The 20,479-nt window shown below is 37.9% G+C and overlaps 1 protein-coding gene across 1 annotated transcript in view; it reads right to left on the reverse strand.

The window, feature by feature from the left end:
* Positions 1 to 3,135: 3,135 nt before the first annotated feature.
* MTHFD2L (methylenetetrahydrofolate dehydrogenase (NADP+ dependent) 2 like) overlaps positions 3,136 to 20,479 on the reverse strand; it is a 32,267-nt gene continuing 14,923 nt past the window's right edge. Inside the window, exons 4-8 of the mRNA XM_070730020.1 lie at positions 12,202 to 12,354; positions 10,829 to 10,936; positions 9,695 to 9,787; positions 8,388 to 8,513; positions 3,136 to 4,373 (exon numbers count right to left, since the gene is read on the reverse strand). Of these exons, the coding sequence (XP_070586121.1) occupies positions 4,261 to 4,373; positions 8,388 to 8,513; positions 9,695 to 9,787; positions 10,829 to 10,936; positions 12,202 to 12,354 (593 nt within the window). The 3' untranslated portion in view covers positions 3,136 to 4,260. The remainder of the gene's footprint in view (positions 4,374 to 8,387; positions 8,514 to 9,694; positions 9,788 to 10,828; positions 10,937 to 12,201; positions 12,355 to 20,479) is intronic.

Below are 20,479 nucleotides of genomic sequence, written 5' to 3' on the forward strand. Positions count from 1 at the left end.
ATGGTATAGAAAAAAAATCATGAAGTTTTTTTTAATTAATATTTTTAAAAAAACTGTGGTATAGGCTATTCACAAAGTTCGAACCCATGAAAATCGAGGGAACACTGTATGATCTATGAAAACATTGGCATTGCAAGCCAAATGTGAATGGTTTAGTTAGAAATACATGAAGAATGAGAAGTCTGTGTTTAAGGATGTCATGGATATATGAAATTAAAGAGGAAATGCAATGAGATAATTATTATAAAAGTCCCATATTAATAAATCTCTCTAGCTATGGAGTATGGCAAAGAATTCAGCATGAGACAAATTTATATAGATAAGTCATACAATATATTAGAGCCATGTTTATAATTCGTATTGCTACTATATATTTAAACTTCCTGGAAACTCAGTAGGGTTAGCACAGCGGAGTTGGGTGTAGACTATTTAGGAATTCAAAGATAGCCTATAAAAAAGATAAGTCGTCTAATGTCATCTGGCGGGACCCAGGGGAAGAGCCTTCTCTGTGGCGGCCCCGACCCTCTGGAACCAGCTCCTCCTGGAGATTAGGATTGCCCCCACCCTCCTTGCCTTTCGCAAACTTCTTAAAACCCACCTCTGTCGTCAGGCATGGGGGAATTGAGACATCTCTCCCAGGCTTTACATAGTGTTATGTATGTTATGCTTGTGTTGTATGTTTTTTAAAATACAGTAATACCCCGCTCGTTGCGAGGGTTCCGTTCCAGGACCCCCCGCAATGAGCGGGTTTTCGCAAAGTAGCGCTGCGGAAGTAAAAACACCATCTGCGCATGCGCAGATGGTGTTTTTACTTCCCAGCAGCGAGGAGCCGAAGATTGGGGTTTCCCCGCCGCCCACGCGAACTCCTCGCTGCTGCCGCGCCCGCCGCTCGCCCGCCCTGAAAGGGAAAGCCCCCCCAGGCCAGCTCCAATCCCCCAGGCCGTGTCTCCTTCTCCCTCCTCCTCCTCTTCTTCCCCGCTCTTCCATCCTTCGCCAAGGTCGCCAGGAAGGGAGAAGAAGAGTCAATGAACGGCGCCAGCCGCCGCCTCGCCCAACGCAAAGCGCAAGAGCCCAGACCCGGAGGCAACCCGCTCGCTGTCTGCGGCGCTTCAAGTTTCTCCTCCCGGAGGCGCGCTCGGCGCTCGCTGCAGCGGGGGAAGACCCAGGGAAGGTTCCTTCGTCCGCTGCCCACAGAAAGGGGAAACCCGGATCTTTGGCTGCAGCGAGCGCCGAGCGCGCCTCCGGGAGGAGAAACTCGAAGCGCCGCGGACAGCGAGCGGGTTGCCTCCGGGTCTGGGCTCTCGCGCTTTGCATTGGGCGAGGCGGCGGCTGGCGCCGTTCATTGACTCTTCTTCTCCCTTCCTGGCGACCTCGGCGGCGAAGGATGGAAGAGTGGGGAAGAAGAGGAGGAGGAGGGAGAAGGAGACACGGCCTGGGGGATCGGAGCCGACCTGGGAGGGGCTTTCCAGCAACCCACAAGCCCTGGGTCTTCCCCTGCTGCAGCGAGCGCCGAGCGCGCTTCGGGAGGAGAAACTCGAAGCGGGTAAGTTTGACAGCATGAACAGCTGCGAGATCTGGAGGCCGATTTTACGTTTTCTCCTCCGGGACTCCAACCTTGGCAACTTTAAGACTTGTGGACTTCAACTCCCAGAATTCCTCAGCTAGCAAAGCATGTAAGGAAACCTTGGGAGTTGAAGTCCACAAGTCTTAAAAGTTTCCAAGGTTGCAGACTCCTGTTGGGGAAGAGCAGAGATTGGCAGCCATCAATCTGCGGGGGAGGACGAAGCTTCTGGCTTGCAGTCAAGCGAGAGTGAACGTCGCCTCGCCTCCCTCCCAGTTTCCCGAATAACACCTGTTGCCCGGAGGCAACCCGCTCGCTGTCCGCGGCGCTTCGAGTTTCTCCTCCTGGAGGCGCGCTTGGCGCTCGCTGCAGCAGGGGAAGACCCAGGGCTCGTGGGTTGCTGGCGCCGTTCATTGACTCTTCTTCTCCCTTCCTGGCGACCTCGGCGGCGAAGGATGGAAGAGCGGGGAAGAAGAGGAGGAGGAGGGAGAAGGAGACACGGCCTGGGGGATCGGAGCCGGCCTGGGGGGGCTTTCCAGCAACCCACGAGCCCGGGTTGGGGGCTCGTGGGTTGCTGGAAAGCCCCCCCCAGGCCGGCTCCGATCTTTTAAAACAGGCGCGCCGCTTCTCCGCTGACTCCTGGCGAACTTCCCCGCTTCAGGAGTCAGGAGAAGACCCAGGGAAGCCGCCCAGCAGCTGATTTGCCCGGCCCATCTACGCATGCGTGCCCATAGAAAAAAAAGGCACACATGCGCAGATGGTGTTTTGACTTCGGGGTTCAAAAATCGCAAATTACCCTGTTCGCAATGGTCGGGGACGCAATAACCGGGGGATCACTGTAATGGGTTTTTTAGATATATTTTAAATATTAGATTTGTTTATGATATACTGTTTTATTGTTGTTGTGAGCTGCTCCAAGTCTGCGGAGAGAGGCGGCGTACAAATCTAATAAATGAATGAATGAATGAAGGGAAAAAAAACACTTCCATAACAATGTCAAGAAGATTATCACAAGGAGCCAGAAGAAGCCGGATTTCATCTAAGTGTGCCTTTTCCTCTTACATGCCTCCTGGTTTTAACATGTTGTAGTGAGACAATTTATTCCTCCATATGGGAAAGTTTCTTTCCTCTAAGGCAGTGTTTCCCAACCTTGGCCATTTGAAGATATTTGGACTTCAACTCCCAGAATTCCCCAGCCAGAGAATTCTGGCTGGGGAATTCTGGGAGTTGAAGTTGAGATATCTTCAAGTGGCCATGGTTGGGAAACACTGCTCTAAGGAACAATGTTAGTTAAACTGAGGAAATATGCTTCACAGTCCAAATGCTTTACATCTAAACAATAACTTCATTCTTATTTAAAAAAAAGTTCAAGACTGCAATATTACAGCATTACAATATTATTGCATGAAATTATCACAGCCTAAACTTGGAATTTGTAATTGGAAATTGTCTATTGTTATTAACAGATTTTTAAAAAATACTCCAAATCTGTCTAAGTGCAGGAAAACGATAAATAAGCTTAATTAAGAACCTCCATCTCATCTCATAAAAATTTAAATAACTCATATTCTATTTCTTTATTTATTAAATTTATCAGCCATTATCTTGTTTTGGGGCTACTCTAGGCAGCATACAATAAGAAAGAAAAATGAAAAGTGTGTAAACAGCAGTAAAACAATAGAACAATAAAATAAACAATGACAGAGAAACACAATGAGAATAAATACATCAGTGTGATAACTAAGAAAAAGGGAGAGGATTTTAAACACTTTTGTTTATATTTTGTTACCTGAAGAAAACCAATTTAGCTCTATTCTGGCAACTGAATAAAAAAGTATAGCTAAATGGTTAGTTAAGTTCCTAATCATATATGATACATAATATATAATAATAATATATCTTTTAGAACATGCTTTATTTGCAAAAATCACAGGTTATCTTATCTAAATATTCATTCTGACTGTAACATTAATCAAATCTGATTGTGCCTCCTAGATAGAATCTCATTTGCTCTGCTAAGGGAATTATGCTTCAAGTGAGTTAAGTAGAATTAACTTACTTGGTCAATGTCTAGTTCTCAGCTGCAAAAAATAAATTCGAGGTAGATGAAAACTGCTTGGAAACACAATCATTTCCTTTGGATAACATTTTCCTTTTTACATAAATATACATCTGAGAATTAGATCAAAAGCATCTTAAATTTTTTATACAATTTATTTGATGTTTTGCAATTGTGAACATATTATATTTATCAACAAAACCCATGTTTCCAGAGATAAACTCTTGATTCATGTCCGTTAAGCCTATTTCACGGTTCTTAGCATTCATTTGAGCGTCCCCACACCTGTGTGCATAATGATTTGTGAGCCCTTTATTATTGTCTGCTGGAGTTGCATTATACTGTATATCTAAAACTCAGATCCAGGTTTTGGTTTCACTTCAAATCCAGTTGATAATATATCTTTAAACAGTACAACTCCAACAGATATCAAACATTTAAACAGGGGTTATGCATAGAAGTTACATAAATTCAAACCTTAAATCAGTCAAATCAGTTCATTGCAAGAATACATTTATATAACAGATTTGAAAATAAATATTTTCTTAATAATATAACATAATTAAACACATTTTAATAAATAAAGTTGTAACAAAAATAAATGTTTATATAACTATAGAATTACTTCAGTTTACACATTTTAGTAAATCAATTTCTTTGCAGCAATTAAGGTATTTTTCAGAAGCATAGCAACTGTCATTGGTCCTACCCCTCCTGGGACAGGGGTGATAAAACTAGCTTTCTTCTTTACTTCTGATAAGAGAGAGAGGAAAAACTGTGTTAAAACCTGTATTAAAATACGCATATATTCAAATGCAATCCACCCCCCACCCCAACAATGGACAACAAGAGCCGGGGTGGCGCAGCAGGTAGAGTGCAGTACTGCAGGCCACTGAAGCTGACTGTAGATCTGCAGGTCAGCGGTTCAGATCTCATCACCGGCTCAAGGTTGACTCAGCCTTCCATCCTTCCGAGGTGGGTCAAATGAGGACCCGGATTGTGGGGGCAACAGGCTGGCTCTGATAAAAAGTGCTATTGCTAACATGTTGTAAGCCGCCCTGAGTCTAAGCAGAAGGGCGGCATAAAAATCGAATGAATGAATGAATGAATGAATGAATGAATAAATAAATAAATAGATAGATATAAATAATATTTTCATAGGTTGTTTCTGGAGAGCATCTAGAGCTAGCTGAACAGCAGGAATTTTTTTTAAAGACACATCATAAAGCCTCAAATAAATAGGAATTAATAGAAACCAGTTGAAATTATGTCAACTCAAGCTTGATTCAGACACATCAGTGTTCCTTTATCAGAATGCGAGGGTTTCTCCACTTGCTGAATAGTTATTTATTAATCCCTGGGTTAATGCAAAGAGGTTTACATTCATGTCACCACATATAATCTGTTTTCAGCAGTATTAACAGGAGGTTTCAAACAAGCAACATATTGATTTCCAGCATCATAAGTCCTACCAGTTTTTTATTAGAAAAAGGGCCAGGGCTCAATTATAGCCCTAAATGGCATTGGGCCAGAATACCTGCAGGACCGCCTTTTGCTGCATGAATCCCAGCGACCAGTTATGAGCCACAGAGTCGGCCTTCTCCAGGTCCAGTCAACTAGACAATGTCGTTTGGTGGGACCTAGGGGAAGAGCCTTCTCTAAGGGGGCCCCGGCCCTCTGGAATCAGCTCCTCCCAGAGATTCGTACTGCTCGCCTTCCATAAAGGCTTAAAGACCTATCTGTGCTGCAATATACAATGTACAAATCTAAAAATCCAATTAATTTTACTAGAAAAACTTTAAAATTCTACTAACATTTAAAATTATTCATTCCCATTCATATCGCAAAACATACAGACTTTTGCGATATGAATGGGAATGAATAATTTTAAATGTTAGTAGAATTTTAAAGTTTTTCTAGTAAAATTAATTGGATTTTTAGATTTGTACATTGTATTGTTTGGTATGTTGTGAGCCGCCCCGAGTCCTTGGAGAGGGGCGGCATACAAATCCAATAAATTAATTAATTAATTAATAAACATCACAATCACCATCTTGCCTGTGTTAACATCGCCTATGGATTCTATTGCCTCTTTCTATTTTGTCCATTTATTATTCATATGCCCAGGAATCGGTTCAATTCTTTTTTTAACCATTGATTTATCATATTTGAAATAAATTACAGTTCCTGTTTCTTCATTGACACTAGAAACAATATATTATTTGCCCAGTTTCCTGAAACCAAAGTTGTAGTTACCTTAGAGTATAAGACACACCTTTTTCCTCCCCAAAAGAGGCTGAAAATTTGGGTGTATCTTATGCTCTGAATGTAGCATTTTCTAAGCTTTTTTTCTCCAGCCCTAACTAGGTCTAACGATTTTTAGAACTTCCTACTCCCTCCAAAGAAGGTTTTCCTGCCCTAAATCTTTGCAGGCTTGGATTCATTCCTTTGAAAAAGGCTTTTTCAGCCCCAACCAGGGGATAAAATAATGTGCTGAAACTGAACAGACTAAGAACGCTAGCCAGACGAATACCTGGTAGGTAGATTTTCCTCTCCCAAAAGTAAGGTGCATCTTATAATTCCAAAAAATATGGCACTTATTACAAAAATTGCAGAAAATAAGGAATTTTTATTGGGCACCAATAGAACTGATAGAATGACATTTTTAAAAATATATATTGTTTCTATCACTTGAGTTATTCTTCCTTCAATAAACATAGTCGCCCTACCACCCAAACCTCTGGATCAACAGCTCTCATAGCTTTCTTAACTACATTCATAATGTGGGGGTGGAGAACTGAGAGCATTAATGAAGGGAAAAGGCTCATAAGAGATTGGAAATCTCCAATCTGCAATTCTAATTCATTAAAAAATAATTTGATAGGTAACATTGTAATTGGGCTCAAATTAGACTGTTATCCAAATTAGACATTGCTCTAGGAAGGATGGCCACCCACCACATTAGATACTCAAGTATTTATTTTATATTGTATTATCTTTTTTTCTCTAAATACAACTTAACATGATGCTTCATATTTAATTTCAGAGAATATGTTTCAAGGGTTCTAAGAAACTGTCTTGTTCTATTTAAGAATTTTACCCTGGGTGAATAGTATTATCATTTTGCAACTCCCTCAGAAATTTCAGTTCTTTCAACTTCAAAAAGATATGAAATTCATTCTTAATAAACAGAATCCACTGCACAAAAGGGTGTACATTCTTAGAAGTCCTTAAAAACCAAATTGGATATATCATTCCAGAAAATTACTCGAAAATAGTCTAATAAGAGCATTATTTTGTTTCTTGAACTAACGATTTTGCAAATGTAAGGCACGTTTAACATTATACAGTATATTTTATTTTCATAGCTACAAATTTTGAGTATAACCTCTAAATGCAGATAACTTAGTATAAAATGTTTATGTACTATATATCAGAACCATAAGCTATATTATTTATTTACTTATTAAATGTATATACTGCCCATCTCAGTAATAAAGTTACTCTGGGCACTTAGGACATAATAACGTTTATACAGGTAATCAATTTATAACAGTTAATTTAGTGATCATTTGAAGTTACAACAGCCCTGAAAAAAAAGTAACTTGACCATTTTTCATACTTACAACCATTGCAACATCAATGTGGTCACATGATTTATAGGACCGGCTTCTGCTGCATACTTCCTAACGACTGATTAGAACCCACAGGGTTAGTTTTCTTCAGGTCCTGGAAGCAATGTTGGTTGGTGGGCCCACGGGGGATGGCCTTCTTTGTGGCAGCCCAAGCTCTTTGGAATCAACCAACCCCCAGTCCATACTACCCTCGCCCTACTGGCCTTCTGAAAGGCCTTGAAAAACCTGGCTCTGCTGGCAGGCTTGGGGGCTGTGAGAACTGACACCTAAATTTCTGGTCTAGACATGACTTGATTGGGAAGTTTGATGATACGACTGCAGTGATATTATTTAAGGGTTTTATATCGTATTAATTAACTGTTGTATTTTATCATTTTTATATTGTTTTTATCTTTGCTGTAAGCCGCCCTGAATCCTTTGGGATTGGGCAACATTCAAATCAAATCAAATCAAATCAAATCAAATCAAATCAAATCAATAAATGATCAAATTCAGATGCTTGGCAACTGACTCATATTGCAATGTCCTGGGATCATAATCAATGGAGAAACCAGATTCACTTAACATCTGTGGCAAGAAAGGTTGTAAAATAGAGCAAAACCCACGTAACAAATGTCTCACTTAGCAACATAAATTTTGGGCTTAACAATAGTTATAAGTTGAGGACTACTTGTATATCATTAAATATTAGATTATCTAAGAGAAGTCTATTTTAAGAACTATTAATCTGTGTAATTAAATGTAATTAATAGAGACAATTTATAGAAGCAACATCTTGATTCCAAAGTAAATTCTAAAATATACGTCCATAAACAGGCGGAGGAACCTTTATGCACAGGTCGAAAGCGCAGGGAACTATGGCCCTTTTATGAATTCTAGACTTCAACTCCCAGAATTCCTGAGCCATCCATGCTGGTTCAGGTGTTCTGCGAATTGAAGTGACTCGCACCCCCGTATTAGACTTGCAAAAGATGGGGGAGGGACAAGAGCTGTCAACTAAATTTTAGTTATATACTTAGTGTTAAGCATTTACTTAATTTCTTCCTCTGGAAATAAAGGTCAAAACTGATTATTCATTTCTTTCATTAAAAAAAATATTTTGCATTTCTAAGAACATAGGAATTTGGCTTACCTTCAAAGTCTACATCCCCTACTAACTTTGTCTTTCCAGTGACAGGATCATGAATATGGTTGATACCAACATCAATCACTGCGGCTCCTCTTTTAATCATATCAGACGTAATTAACTTTGGAATACCTGAAATCATCAATGCAATTAAGTTTACAGAACCAAAGAAAAGTGTTTTTCAGGAAAGACACTATATATATATATATAATACACGCATGTGCGCGCGCACACACAGTCTTCTATGTTTCTAAAATAAAGACATAAATAAAAATAATCATCTGGGAGAGAATTATGGAACTTCTGATCCAACATCACTAGAAACCATAGGCTGGGAAGGACTCCTATCCATCACAAAGAAGAAAAAGAAGGAAAAAGACAAGTCCAGAAGAGACATTTCTTGGTTTAGAATGCATGAGTCACCCTTCCAAAGATGAGCAGCTCCACTGGGGGAAGGCAGAAACGCCTCCGTTTTTGTGAAAAACAGCCTGTCCTTCACAAAAATGAGGGCATTTTTGCTTTCTCCCCCAGCCCTCATAAGTTCTCTACAGGCCTATCAAACTCCTCTGCACGTCCTGTTTTTTTGCAAAAACAAGGCCATTTTTGCAAAAAAGGGGGTGCGCACAGAGGCCTGCAGAGTGCTCCTAGGTGCTGGCGGGAAAGCAAACACGGGGTAAGCAGAGGATAGGGGAAAGGCAAAAATGCCATTTTTGAAAAAAGGGTAAAAAATTGGCATTTCTTTGCAAAAACAGCGGGGGTTGCCTCCCCCCAGCCCCCAAGAGCACTCTGCAACCCCCCCAACCCTCTGCATGCTCCGGTTTTTCACAAAAACGGGTTAAAAATGTACCAATTTTTGCAAAATAAACAGGGTACACAGAGGGTTTGGGAGGCCTGCAGAGTACTTCTAGGAACTAGGAGAAGGCAAAAACACCCCCCGCTTTTGTGAAAAAAGGGTGAAAAATGGGCCATTTCTTACAAAAATGGGGGCATTTTTGCCTTCCTCCGGTAGCACTTTGCAGGCCTCACAAACTGTCTGCACACCTCATTTTTTTTGCAAAAAAGTAGCCCGTTTTTCACCTGTTCTTGTAAAAAACAGTGCCCAGAAAGGGTTGGGGAGGCTTCCTGGGGGCCAGGGAGGACAACCACTTCTTTTCTTACTTATCTCTTTGAAATCTTGATGCGTCTTACATACCAGTGCGTCTTATAGTCCAAAAAATACAATACATTTCAGCAAAGCACATTAAATGTTGAATTACAGAAACAGCACAATACTGATGTTTAATTCCATTTTAAAAATTGATAATGCTCCTCACCTGCAGCAACTATCACAATGTCCGCAAGCTGCGTATGGATCATCAGCTGATCTTTTGGTGTATGTCTATGAGTTATTGTCACAGTAGCATCACCTGTCACATATATAAGTAAAAAAGACAGAGAAAAGAAAAAGCACATATGGAACGATAAGTGAATTAGCGTACAGTGCATAAACATGGAGTTTTGTATTTCTAAACAAAAACATTATTTTCCCATTTTTATTGCAAGTTTTTAGTCTTTTTAAAATATTATTTATTAAATATATACATAAAAAAGAAAAACAGAAAAACAAACAATTAAAAAATAAACATACATTGACACAAAAAATAAGTTTTTCATATATACATATTTAAAATTATAATAATCACTTATAAATCTCTCTGTCAGCGTTCTAAATAGCATCTGAGAAATAAACCAAGTCCCAGTCCAATTCTCTCAATCAGAGCTTGATTTATTAACAGAACCATGTTAGCTACGCCATTGTCATTCCGATTCTGAATCCTTCCCAGAATCCCACCTAGGTTAAGGTTCATCTTACATCCCCCACACCCACAAGTTCATCACGAGAGCCAGTCTGTGTGCAGGGGCTTATCAACTTCCTCTTCTCTTCAGTTGAGGCAGAACAAATGGTGGCCTTGGCTTGGAGAAAGGAATCTTTGGTTGTGTCTAGTAACTTTCCCCTCTGACTACACACTACCCCTCCCATCCCCCCTTGTGTTGTGTCAGGCTGAACTCTCTAACTCCACATGAAGACTTCGACCTGACACTGTCTATATAAATACGTTTATATATTTATGTAGAAGACATTTCAACATACTTGTCAACCATCCTGTTGAATCTTATATTATACAGAAAGTTTTTAGTCTTTTAAATAAGTGCAAAACAGAATATAATCCCACCCTTCCAATCCTAAGAATTCCGGAAAAGATAAAGAGATATCACTGCAAGTTATCATTTATAAGCAGTGGCAATAGGGTATTTATTTACTTACAAAATAAATTTATTCTCAAAGAAAATCTTATCTCCGATTAAGTAAAACTGACTTTATTGCATACACAATAAGGAATGAGATCTTTCCCCCCTCTCCCTATTAAAGTTACCAATAGAATAATGGGAAATGTTCTTCAACCTACCTCCAGGCCTTTCATGTTCCCCATCAGTATGTAAAAGCATTGAAATGGGCATTCCAACGTTTTTTGATCTTCCAACTACAACAACATTTCTTCCAAATGTTTGTATTCCTTAAAAAAACCCCACAAAAAACATATGGAAGCTTGTGAAATCAAATCTTTAATTTTCCCATTAAGAAAAGACCTGACTATACACTAATTTCCTTTTTTACTACAGAATCATAAGAGTGATAGATTTAGGCTTTTATACTTTTTATTATTACAAAAAGTTTAATATGAGTTTTTGAAGACAATAATTTAATAATAATAACAACAGGCAACTGCAATATTATTTTGTTCATTGTTAAATTTAGCATTTTGAATTTATTTATATAAAAAACAAAATATGATCACTAAGGAAAAGATAGACACCATAACAAAGGACTAAGAAAATAAGCTGTTTTACTATGCCCAGGATAATTCAAGAAATCTTATTCTATACATGTTGCTCAGTCTTCCTTTTCAAAAGAGCATCTATATAACTGAACTGTCATTCCATTATTATTTCTGGAATTTAAAATCACACAGATAGAAAGCATGTGTGCAAGAGAAAACTGAAAACTTCCCTAAAAGAACTTAGAAGATCTAAGGGAATCTGAATGAATTTAAATTTCAAAGACTGCAGTCTAGATAAAATAGAATTAGTGTCAACTCGCAAAGCTTTCCTGACCCACTCCTGAGTGGCAATAGCCAGGGGGATGGGAAACATAGAAACATAGAAGATTGACGGCAGAAAAAGACCTCACGGTCCATCTAGTCTGCCCTTATACTATTTCTTGCATTTATCTTAGGATGGATATATGTTTATCCCAGGCATGTTTAAATTCAGTTACTGTGGATTTACTGTGGAAATCATGCCTCATAGCTGCACCGAGGAATTCCTACCTCAGTCAAAACAAAACACATCCTAGCCAGCAGAAGTCAAGGCCATCTTTACGGAGATCCACAATGGCTAGAGCGAGTGACTTCTACAACCTGTGAAATTGCTTCGTTGGGGAATGTGACTGGTGACATACCTTGGGGGTAGAGGGAAACAGGATCAGAGTCAAGGTACAAACTGGGTGAAGTCAGAGCTGGCTTCAACTAGTTTGTGCTGACAGGGCACTCCTAATAAACAACTGGATTTTTTTTTTTTTAAAGATGGCTTGAGGCTCCTGCTTTTATTAGGGCATTGGTTGGAATCTGATAGCAATGTAGGTCAAGCCTATTTTAGTACTGAAACTATTTGAAAGAATGGCGCTCTGATATTTTATACTTTAAGCATATACTTCTTTTTATCAGATAAATTTCCAGAATGCATTTAACCCCCATTTCCTTTAAACATTTAATTCAGTTACCAGTTCTCTTTATTATTTCCCAAACTGCAGCAGCAGTGGCAGGTATAACGGAGGGCTGGTCAAGGCACAATCGCCCAATATTGAAAATATGGAATCCATCCACATCCTTTTCAGGAGCAACACTGTTGCACACAATCCTTTCATCAATGTGATCTAGAAAAAAGAATTTTTCTATATTTAGTTCTTACTTTAAAATACAATTAGCCTAATAATTTGCCTACAATTACCGTTATTTATCTTGTTTGATGCATTGTGCCAGTTTTTAATGGTAAATGCAAATATATAAGGAGGCAATTTCATAAGAAGCGTTTAAGCGTCTATAATAGGACTCCTGATTTTGATTCCACTGACTGGTCACATCTTAATTTAATCCAGTGGGGATGGGTGGAAAATATGCATTTAATTTCACTCTATTAAAAAATACCACCTGTGAGAAGCCATTTCCCTTGTAATGGACAAACTTTTCCACAGGATATGTTAGAAATTCCTCCTTTCTCTATTAGAAAGAGGATGTCTTTGATTTCCGGGTATGCAGTAAAAAAAATATTCTGTTCATAAGAATGTCTGAATCAAAAGACATGGAAAATGTTCTGCTTCTTCTCCCAACAATTTTGAACTGCTCTAATAAAGCATAAGTAATATAGTGTTATTCTTTGAAAAATGTAATGTTCAAAAAAACAAAAAAAAAGAAGAAAATTTACATGACACTCTTAACTAAAAGCCCTTAAAATGTTATCTTTCTATTGGGGATTCTGAGCTAGGAAAAGTGCTGCTCTGGTTGTTTTTTGCCCTTCTCTCCAGGAAAGGAGACTAAAGGGGGGTGTAATGTATCCACAGTGATATTGCTATGGTGACTATTGAAATAAATCCTTCTTCATCCTAGACAAATGGGATTATAAAACATCGAATAAAAGAGTTGGAAGGGGCCTTGGAGGTCTTCTAGTTCAGCCTCCTGCTTGAGCAGGAGACACTATACCAGACAAGTGGCTGTCCAATCTCTTCTTAAAAGCCTCCAGCAATGAGGCACCACTTCTAAAGGCAAGCCGAATAGTTAATTGCTCTCACCATTAGGACATTTCTCCTTAGGTCTAGGTTGGTTCTCACCTTGATTAGTTTCCATCCATTGTTTCTTCTCTTGCCTTCTGGTGCTTTGGAAAATACTTCATCTTTATGGTAGCCCTTCAAATATTGGAAATCTGCTATCCTATCTCTCCTGGTTCCTTTTTTCATTAGAGACATGCCCAATTCTTGCAACCATTCTTCCTAAGTTTTAACCTCCAGCCCACTAATCATCCTTGTTGCTCTTCCAATAGTGACTAAATTAGTCTTATTAAGGTTTTGTAAAATAGTAGTACTATTTCACATGTTTTCCTGATTCTGCCTCTGTTAATGTAGCCTAGGATTGCGTTGGTGTTTTGGCCAATGGTGCACATTATTGGCTCATATTTAACCAATTGTCCACTAGGATTCCAAGATCCCTGTTACAGTTACTGGTATTGATCCCATTAAGATCCCTCTCACAGTGACTGGTGTTATTATGATTTGATATTCCTTCTGATATATATCATGTGCTTTGAATCCTCTTTTTAGGATGCATTAACTTAAACACACAACACACAATTCAAATTACTCATTTTTAATACATTAATTGATTGTAAGAGAGCCTGTGCTTCTAGGGCCAATAAAGGTGACCTCAAAAAAAATTCATTTTTAGAAATGTATTAAATCATCACAAATCTGATTTTGGACCAATTTCCCATCTTTGTTATTATGGAACATTCAGAACATTAAAATGACATCTTCAATTAAAATGACATCCTCAATTAATCAATCACAATGAAATCTTTCTCTCCATTTTTTGAATTTGCTAATGCGCTGAACATATTGCAAGATTGCAAGAGTTCCTTTCTGTATTACAATCATTCAAATGTATATATTTATGATAAGAACATGCTATGAAGACCAGGACTGGTTCTTTGGAATTGTTGGAACGGTTTGTTTCAAAAATTGTGTATACTCCATCAATATAAGTTTGTGCAATGTAATTGTAGAATCAATATTTGAAAGCAGCATCTATACCAGCTATAATTTGGGGAAAGAAATTATAAAGAAAGTGGGATAAAACGAATTTAATTTTTAACTGAGTATAATGTTTAAAAGATACAATTCAATTATAAGATATCTTCTTTAAATGCCTGCTTTAAATCCAGTGAAGATGACTACAATCAGTTTTTGTTCTTCTGAAGACAGATGAATATAAGTTTCTCTACAGATATTTCTAGACAGATTATTGTATCTTGAAAAATTTCAAATTGACTTTATTGAGGGCAATGCAGCTGAGACTTTCTTGGTTAGCTTGCTGGATGGTGACTGAGGATTAGCATAGGGAATTGGTAAGTAGTTCTTCAGCAAGTTTCGATATCACTGACAATCATATCTTCTTTTTGGATCACTTGGCAGCTTTATAGTGATTCCACTTTTATTTCTTAGAAAGGTTTCAGATGTTATTTGGAAACAGTTGCAAATCAGATGTTGCAGAGGGATTGGTACCAGGAATGCAAGGCACACCCTGCAGCATGAGTGGATTAAAAGCTTCAACAACCTCCAACAAGCTCAGAAGACCCACAGGAAATTGTGTGAATGGAGAAAAGACTGGACTTGGAGAGAAGAGAAGACTATGGAAAATGAAAGTTTTACTTGGGTGACTTCAGCTGAGATATGTAGCTATCTGGACTCCCTTTGTTCTCATTTTGTTTTTCTCCCCTCCAAGCCCCAAAACTTCCTCAACAAAAACTGACAAATACTAAGTTGAAATCACCTTCATCTTGGTGCTTTTTGCAATTTAAAAAGAGACTTTTTTCACTTATAGTCTACTCTCCCATTTCTTATGCTATAGAGACAAGCATTGCAGAACCACAGCAGTTGGACTTATCTTCCAACCTCTTGTTTTATACCAACTACAAACTTATGCCTATAAATTATCTCTTATGAACTGAATGGTTCTCCGATTTTCAGACTTTGTTTTTATTTTTAGATACTAACTGTCAAGTAACATTGCAAATTTTTGAGAAATGTAAACTGTTTACAATAACAAAGCAAGGCTTTATTCACATTGATTATAAAGCAAAGCTGCAATTTTTTTGAGGATTGTAAACTGTGAATTAAGAAGACAGAAGAAACCTAATTTGCCCTTCTCCATTGTATATAAGTAATATTTCAACATTAACTACAAGAGGGATCAAAAGGATAATCTGAGAGAAAGATCAATTTTTAACAGATAGCTATGTAATTTAGGGCAAAAAACTACCACAACTTTTATCCGAAGGCTGTTTTGCTTCCTTATATTGAAGTGTAATTTCAACATTAATCAAAGGAGGGAGCAAAAGACTAATTTTTATCAGAAAGTTTTTTAAAAATGAGAAATAATGTTGCAGAATTAACTCTGACAGATAAGATTGTTTATAAAGATTCGGTTTGCCTGTTTCTTGTGGAGTTATGAACAATGCCACAAAAGAAAAAACAAAGTATTATTGGATGCATTTGTATGAAAAATAACAAAGCCATGGAAAAAGCTGCTTGATTTGTAATTTTGTGCAATATGTATTCCTGCCCATCTGCATCAAATGTAAATTGAATTATTTGAAGAAAAACTGAAGAATCTGTAGACAAGGATAGCCACTCTGAAATCAATCATTCTGAGATTCATTGGTGAACATAATGAACTCCTAGTAAAGGTAGAAGTCTGTTTCCAAACCAAACACAACAAAAAAGAAATAAATATCAAGGAAAAGAAAAGGCAATGCCAGAACGTCACTCAAAGATAAAAAAATCTGAAAAGGCTGTTCCTGCTATTTTGTACCCTCCGTCTGGAAGAAAACATGCAGACACATGGAAAAGTGTGTTTGTCAAGTGGTCCAGTGACAGGAAATAAATCAGCTTAGACTCCCTCACCGCAGCCTAAAAATAAAGTCGTGGATGGGTTAATGATCTATGAGGGAACAAGGGAATCAAGCCATCTGTAAACCAACAATAATGGTGGTGTGTTGCAAAGATTAAAGATATGACACGGAGTCTTAATAAAATAATCAAGTCCACTAATTATTATCCCTTTCTTCTGGGACAAATTATGCAATTAAGAGCCTGAGAACAATTTCAAAGGAGGAAAGACAAGGCATTTGGAAGCATCAGTAGTGTTCTTATCTTCAAGGGAAAGTCAACACTCAACAAGGGAATGGAGGATTGTAGAAGTAAACCACAGGTTCAAGAGATGCTGCCAATGAAAGAACTTTGGATTTTTGGACCATAGTTTGCATTTCTATAGAAAGGACTTTTGGCAAGAGATGGGCTGCATCCCATAAGAACCAGTATATGACATTTAAAGAAAAATGGAAATGGAGGCAGACCAATCTTTAAGCATAGTCCCCAAGACAACCAATCAGACAAAGAGAGTGGTGAAAAAGACTGGAAACTTAGGTATAAAATAGGAGATGAAGAAAACAAACGGAAGATCAGCCATAGAAGGCTCAGATGCCTTTACACTAATGCTCAGAGTTTGGGTAATAAATAGGGAGAACTTGAAGTTTGAATATATGAGGGTATATATGATATTATTACTATTATTGAAACTTAATGGGAGGGAATTCATGATTGGAACATACTGCTAGAAGGATATAAATTATTCAAAAGAAGCAGAAACAACTCAACAAATGGGGTAGAATACCTCTGTATGTAAACAATTACTAGACTTCTACAGAGGTACGGAATACTAGAGATGAAAACCTTCTTGAAAGTATTTGGGTAAATATTAGAAGAAAAAGAAATGGCATTGCCATATGTATGTACTAGAGGTATGTACTTAACCAGGTGGAGAAAATAGAACAATCCTTTACTGATCAGTTAGCTGAAGTGTGCAGGAAACAGTCCATTGTAGCAATGGGAGTCTTTAATTACCTGACATCAACTGGGAAACAAACTCTGCAAGTAGTGGGAGATCGAATTGGTTCCTGTGCCTAGCTGACAACTTTGTCACCCAAAAAGGGGAGACAGGAAACAGAAAAGTTTCTCTGGACTAACTAATTGTACAAATTTGAGGGATATTAGGGCAGATTGACTGTGTCATATTAGAATTCATCCTAACAAAAGCAGAGTCAGACCAATGTTTTAGATGTTAAGAGATCTGACTTTAATAAAATGAGAAATTAGGAAGGAATCCACAAATGCCAATCCTAGAAGGAAAAACAGCTGCATGAAAAACTCTAAAAGTTAAAGGCCCAAACAAAAACAATATCAGAAGAAAAACAAAAGACCTCAGGTGAGATTAACATGGTTGCACAAAAGATCTCTTACAAACTATTAGACAAAAAAAAGTATTAAAAATAGAAACAGGGGCATATAACTAGAACAGAATACCAGCAAATAGCCTGAATCTGCAGGAATGGAGTCATTGAAGTTAAAGTTCAGAATGAAGATTTGCAACAAATTTCAAAAATAAGGGAGGGAAGGAAGTTTCTTTGAAGAGGAAAGGAACAAATAAAAAAGTCAAGGAAATGACAGGTCCACATGGGAGAAAATTGCAAGCTATTAGGGAGTAAAGAAAAAGTACAACTGTTTAACTCCTTGTTTGCATCTGTCTTTATGGGGGGAGGAAAATAGTCCAATCTATCAAAAACAGCATAGAGAGAAACAGAACAGGAATGCTGGTGAAAATGGATAAGAAATTGGTTGAAGAATATCTATCCACTTTAGAAGAGTTCAAATAACCAGGACCAGATGCTTTACATCCCAGGGTACTGAAGGAGTTGGCAGATGGAACCACTGAACAAAATCTTTCTGAACTCTGCAAGAAAACTACCAGAGGATTGGAAAAGAGCTATTATGGTTTCAGTCTTCAAGATGGAAAAAAAAGTGGATCCAGGAAACTACAATTAGTTTGATATCAATACCTGTGAAAATTCTGGAAAAGATAATCAAGCAGCAGATTTGTGAGCATCTAAAAACGAACAAAGTTACCACTACATATATTTATTAAAAACAGATCATACCAGACAAACCTCATTGCTTTTTCGATAAAGTGATTAAGTGAATCAGGGAAGTGCTGTGGATAAACTGTAGTTTACTTGGATTTCAGTGAGACATGTGATAAAAAAGACCTACTTCTTAGTGAGATAGAACAATGTGGGATAGACAGTACAATCACCAGATGGATTTGCAGTTGGCTGACTGCATGTAGTCGTCAATGAAATTACATCTACATAGTGGGAACCATGCAGTGGAGAACTTCAGAGTTCTATCTTGGGCCCAATGACCTTCAACATCTTCAAAAATGATCTAGATGAGAAGATAGAAGGGGAACTCATCAAATTTGCAGCCGATACCAAGCTTGGGGAGGGGGGAATTGCCAATGCTTTTGAAGATAATGGTTCAGAAGGCTCTTGACAGACTTGAGCATTGATACAAGTCAAGATGCTCAAGTCTGTCAAGATCCTTCTGAATCTTTATCTTTCAAAGCATTGACAGCCCCCCCCCCCCTTCCAAACTTGGTATTGGCTGCAAATGTGATGAGTTCCTCAAGGTCCTGTCCTTAGGCAAATACACAGGTACAGAACAGGCAGTACTTGGATCAACAATTGTAACTGTGAGAGAGATTTGATATCCTAGAGGACCATCACTTAAGTATGAGCCAGCAGTATAAAACAGCAGCCAAAAAAGCTAATGAAATCCTTGGCTGTATCAACAGAGGAATAGTATCAAAATCACATGAAATTATAGTATGAGTTTATATTGGACTGATGAGATCACACTTGACTGGTGAGATCATACCAGTTCTGATCACTATGATACAAAAAAAGATGCTGAGTCCTAGAAAGACTGTAAGGAACAATAAAGATGATCAGGAGCCTAGAGACTAAGCCATATAATGAACAGTTATGGGAAATTGGTATGTCTACTCTAACAAAAAGAAGGATTAGAGGTGACGTGATTGAAGCTGTTTATCAGTATTTGAGAGATTATCATAGAGAAGAAAGGGTCAACCTATTCTTCAAAGCACCCAAGTGGTAAGCACCCAAGGAGTAAATGGTCTAAGCTTGTTAAAGAAACCCCCAACCCAAAAGTAAAAAGAAATTTCCTGACACTAAGCACAATTGATCAATGGTGCAGCTTGCCTTTTATAATTTGAGTGCTCCACCAGTGGAGGTCCTGAAGAAAAGATTGGCCAGCCATCTGTCTAGGATGGAATACTGTCTCCTACTTCTCAGGTTCCTTCCAGCCCTGATTCTATAAAATGGACAATTGCATGACAGAAATCAGTTCTTCAATTCTGTGCATTTCAATATCTACATGATACTGCCAAATATCAGGAACTTTAAGCCGAGAGTTCCCAATATAATGATGACACTCAAAAATATTTTTTTTATACCCCATCAGATAATGATTGATAATGGAGTGGCTCTCCAAATGCCCATGTGCAATTTGGAAATGAAAAATTATTTTATGTACAATAACCATAGCAAGATTCTTATATGCAAAAAGGTAGAAGTACTTGCAGAATCTAGAAGAATAGATGGTTAGACTGATGGAAAATTGGCAAAACTGACACCTTTAATTAAAGAAAAGAAAAGCTGTTTTATTTCTATCGCACTTAGAAGCCAATTTTGGACTTTTTGTGAAAAAAATGAGAGAAATGAAAATTTGATTTTGAGATCTGATGAATTATATGGGATTATAGAAGTAATATGGGCAACTGTTAATTTTAGACTATGTGTTAGGTTTTTATGTACATTTGTACCAAAAAAAGTTGGAAGTCATTCTTTTTGTCTTTACTTTTTTCCTTTCTTCTTTTCTTCATACTTTTTTCTTGATTTTTGTCTGGTTCTTTCTTTTCTATTTTTCTTGCTTGTTTAGTTTTTATTCATGCTTCTGAAATTTAATAAAATCATATTTTAAGGAAAGGAATAAAGGATTCAATATGCTGAAACATAATCAAGGCAAAATGAAAGTGTTTTTTTTGTGAGGTTTCATAATTTCAGGAGATAGTAGATGTACCCATGGCGAATGTGGTTGTTCAAAACCCAAGGCAGCAAATAAAGATACATTCTTTTTCCACGCTGCAGCAATGGCCAGGGCAGCTGTTTAGTAAATGGTTCAGTGAATGTTTCAACAGCATCCTTGCCTGGAAGATGATCTTAGGAGAAAGCTACCAGTACTGAAAACCTCTAGACTTAACTTTTTCATGTACTCTGTGTAGTGCAATTTTTGGATCTATCCCAGAAAGTCTGGA

Source organism: Erythrolamprus reginae, chromosome Z (assembly GCF_031021105.1).
Source record: "Erythrolamprus reginae isolate rEryReg1 chromosome Z, rEryReg1.hap1, whole genome shotgun sequence".
Lineage (NCBI taxonomy): Eukaryota > Metazoa > Chordata > Lepidosauria > Squamata > Dipsadidae > Erythrolamprus > Erythrolamprus reginae.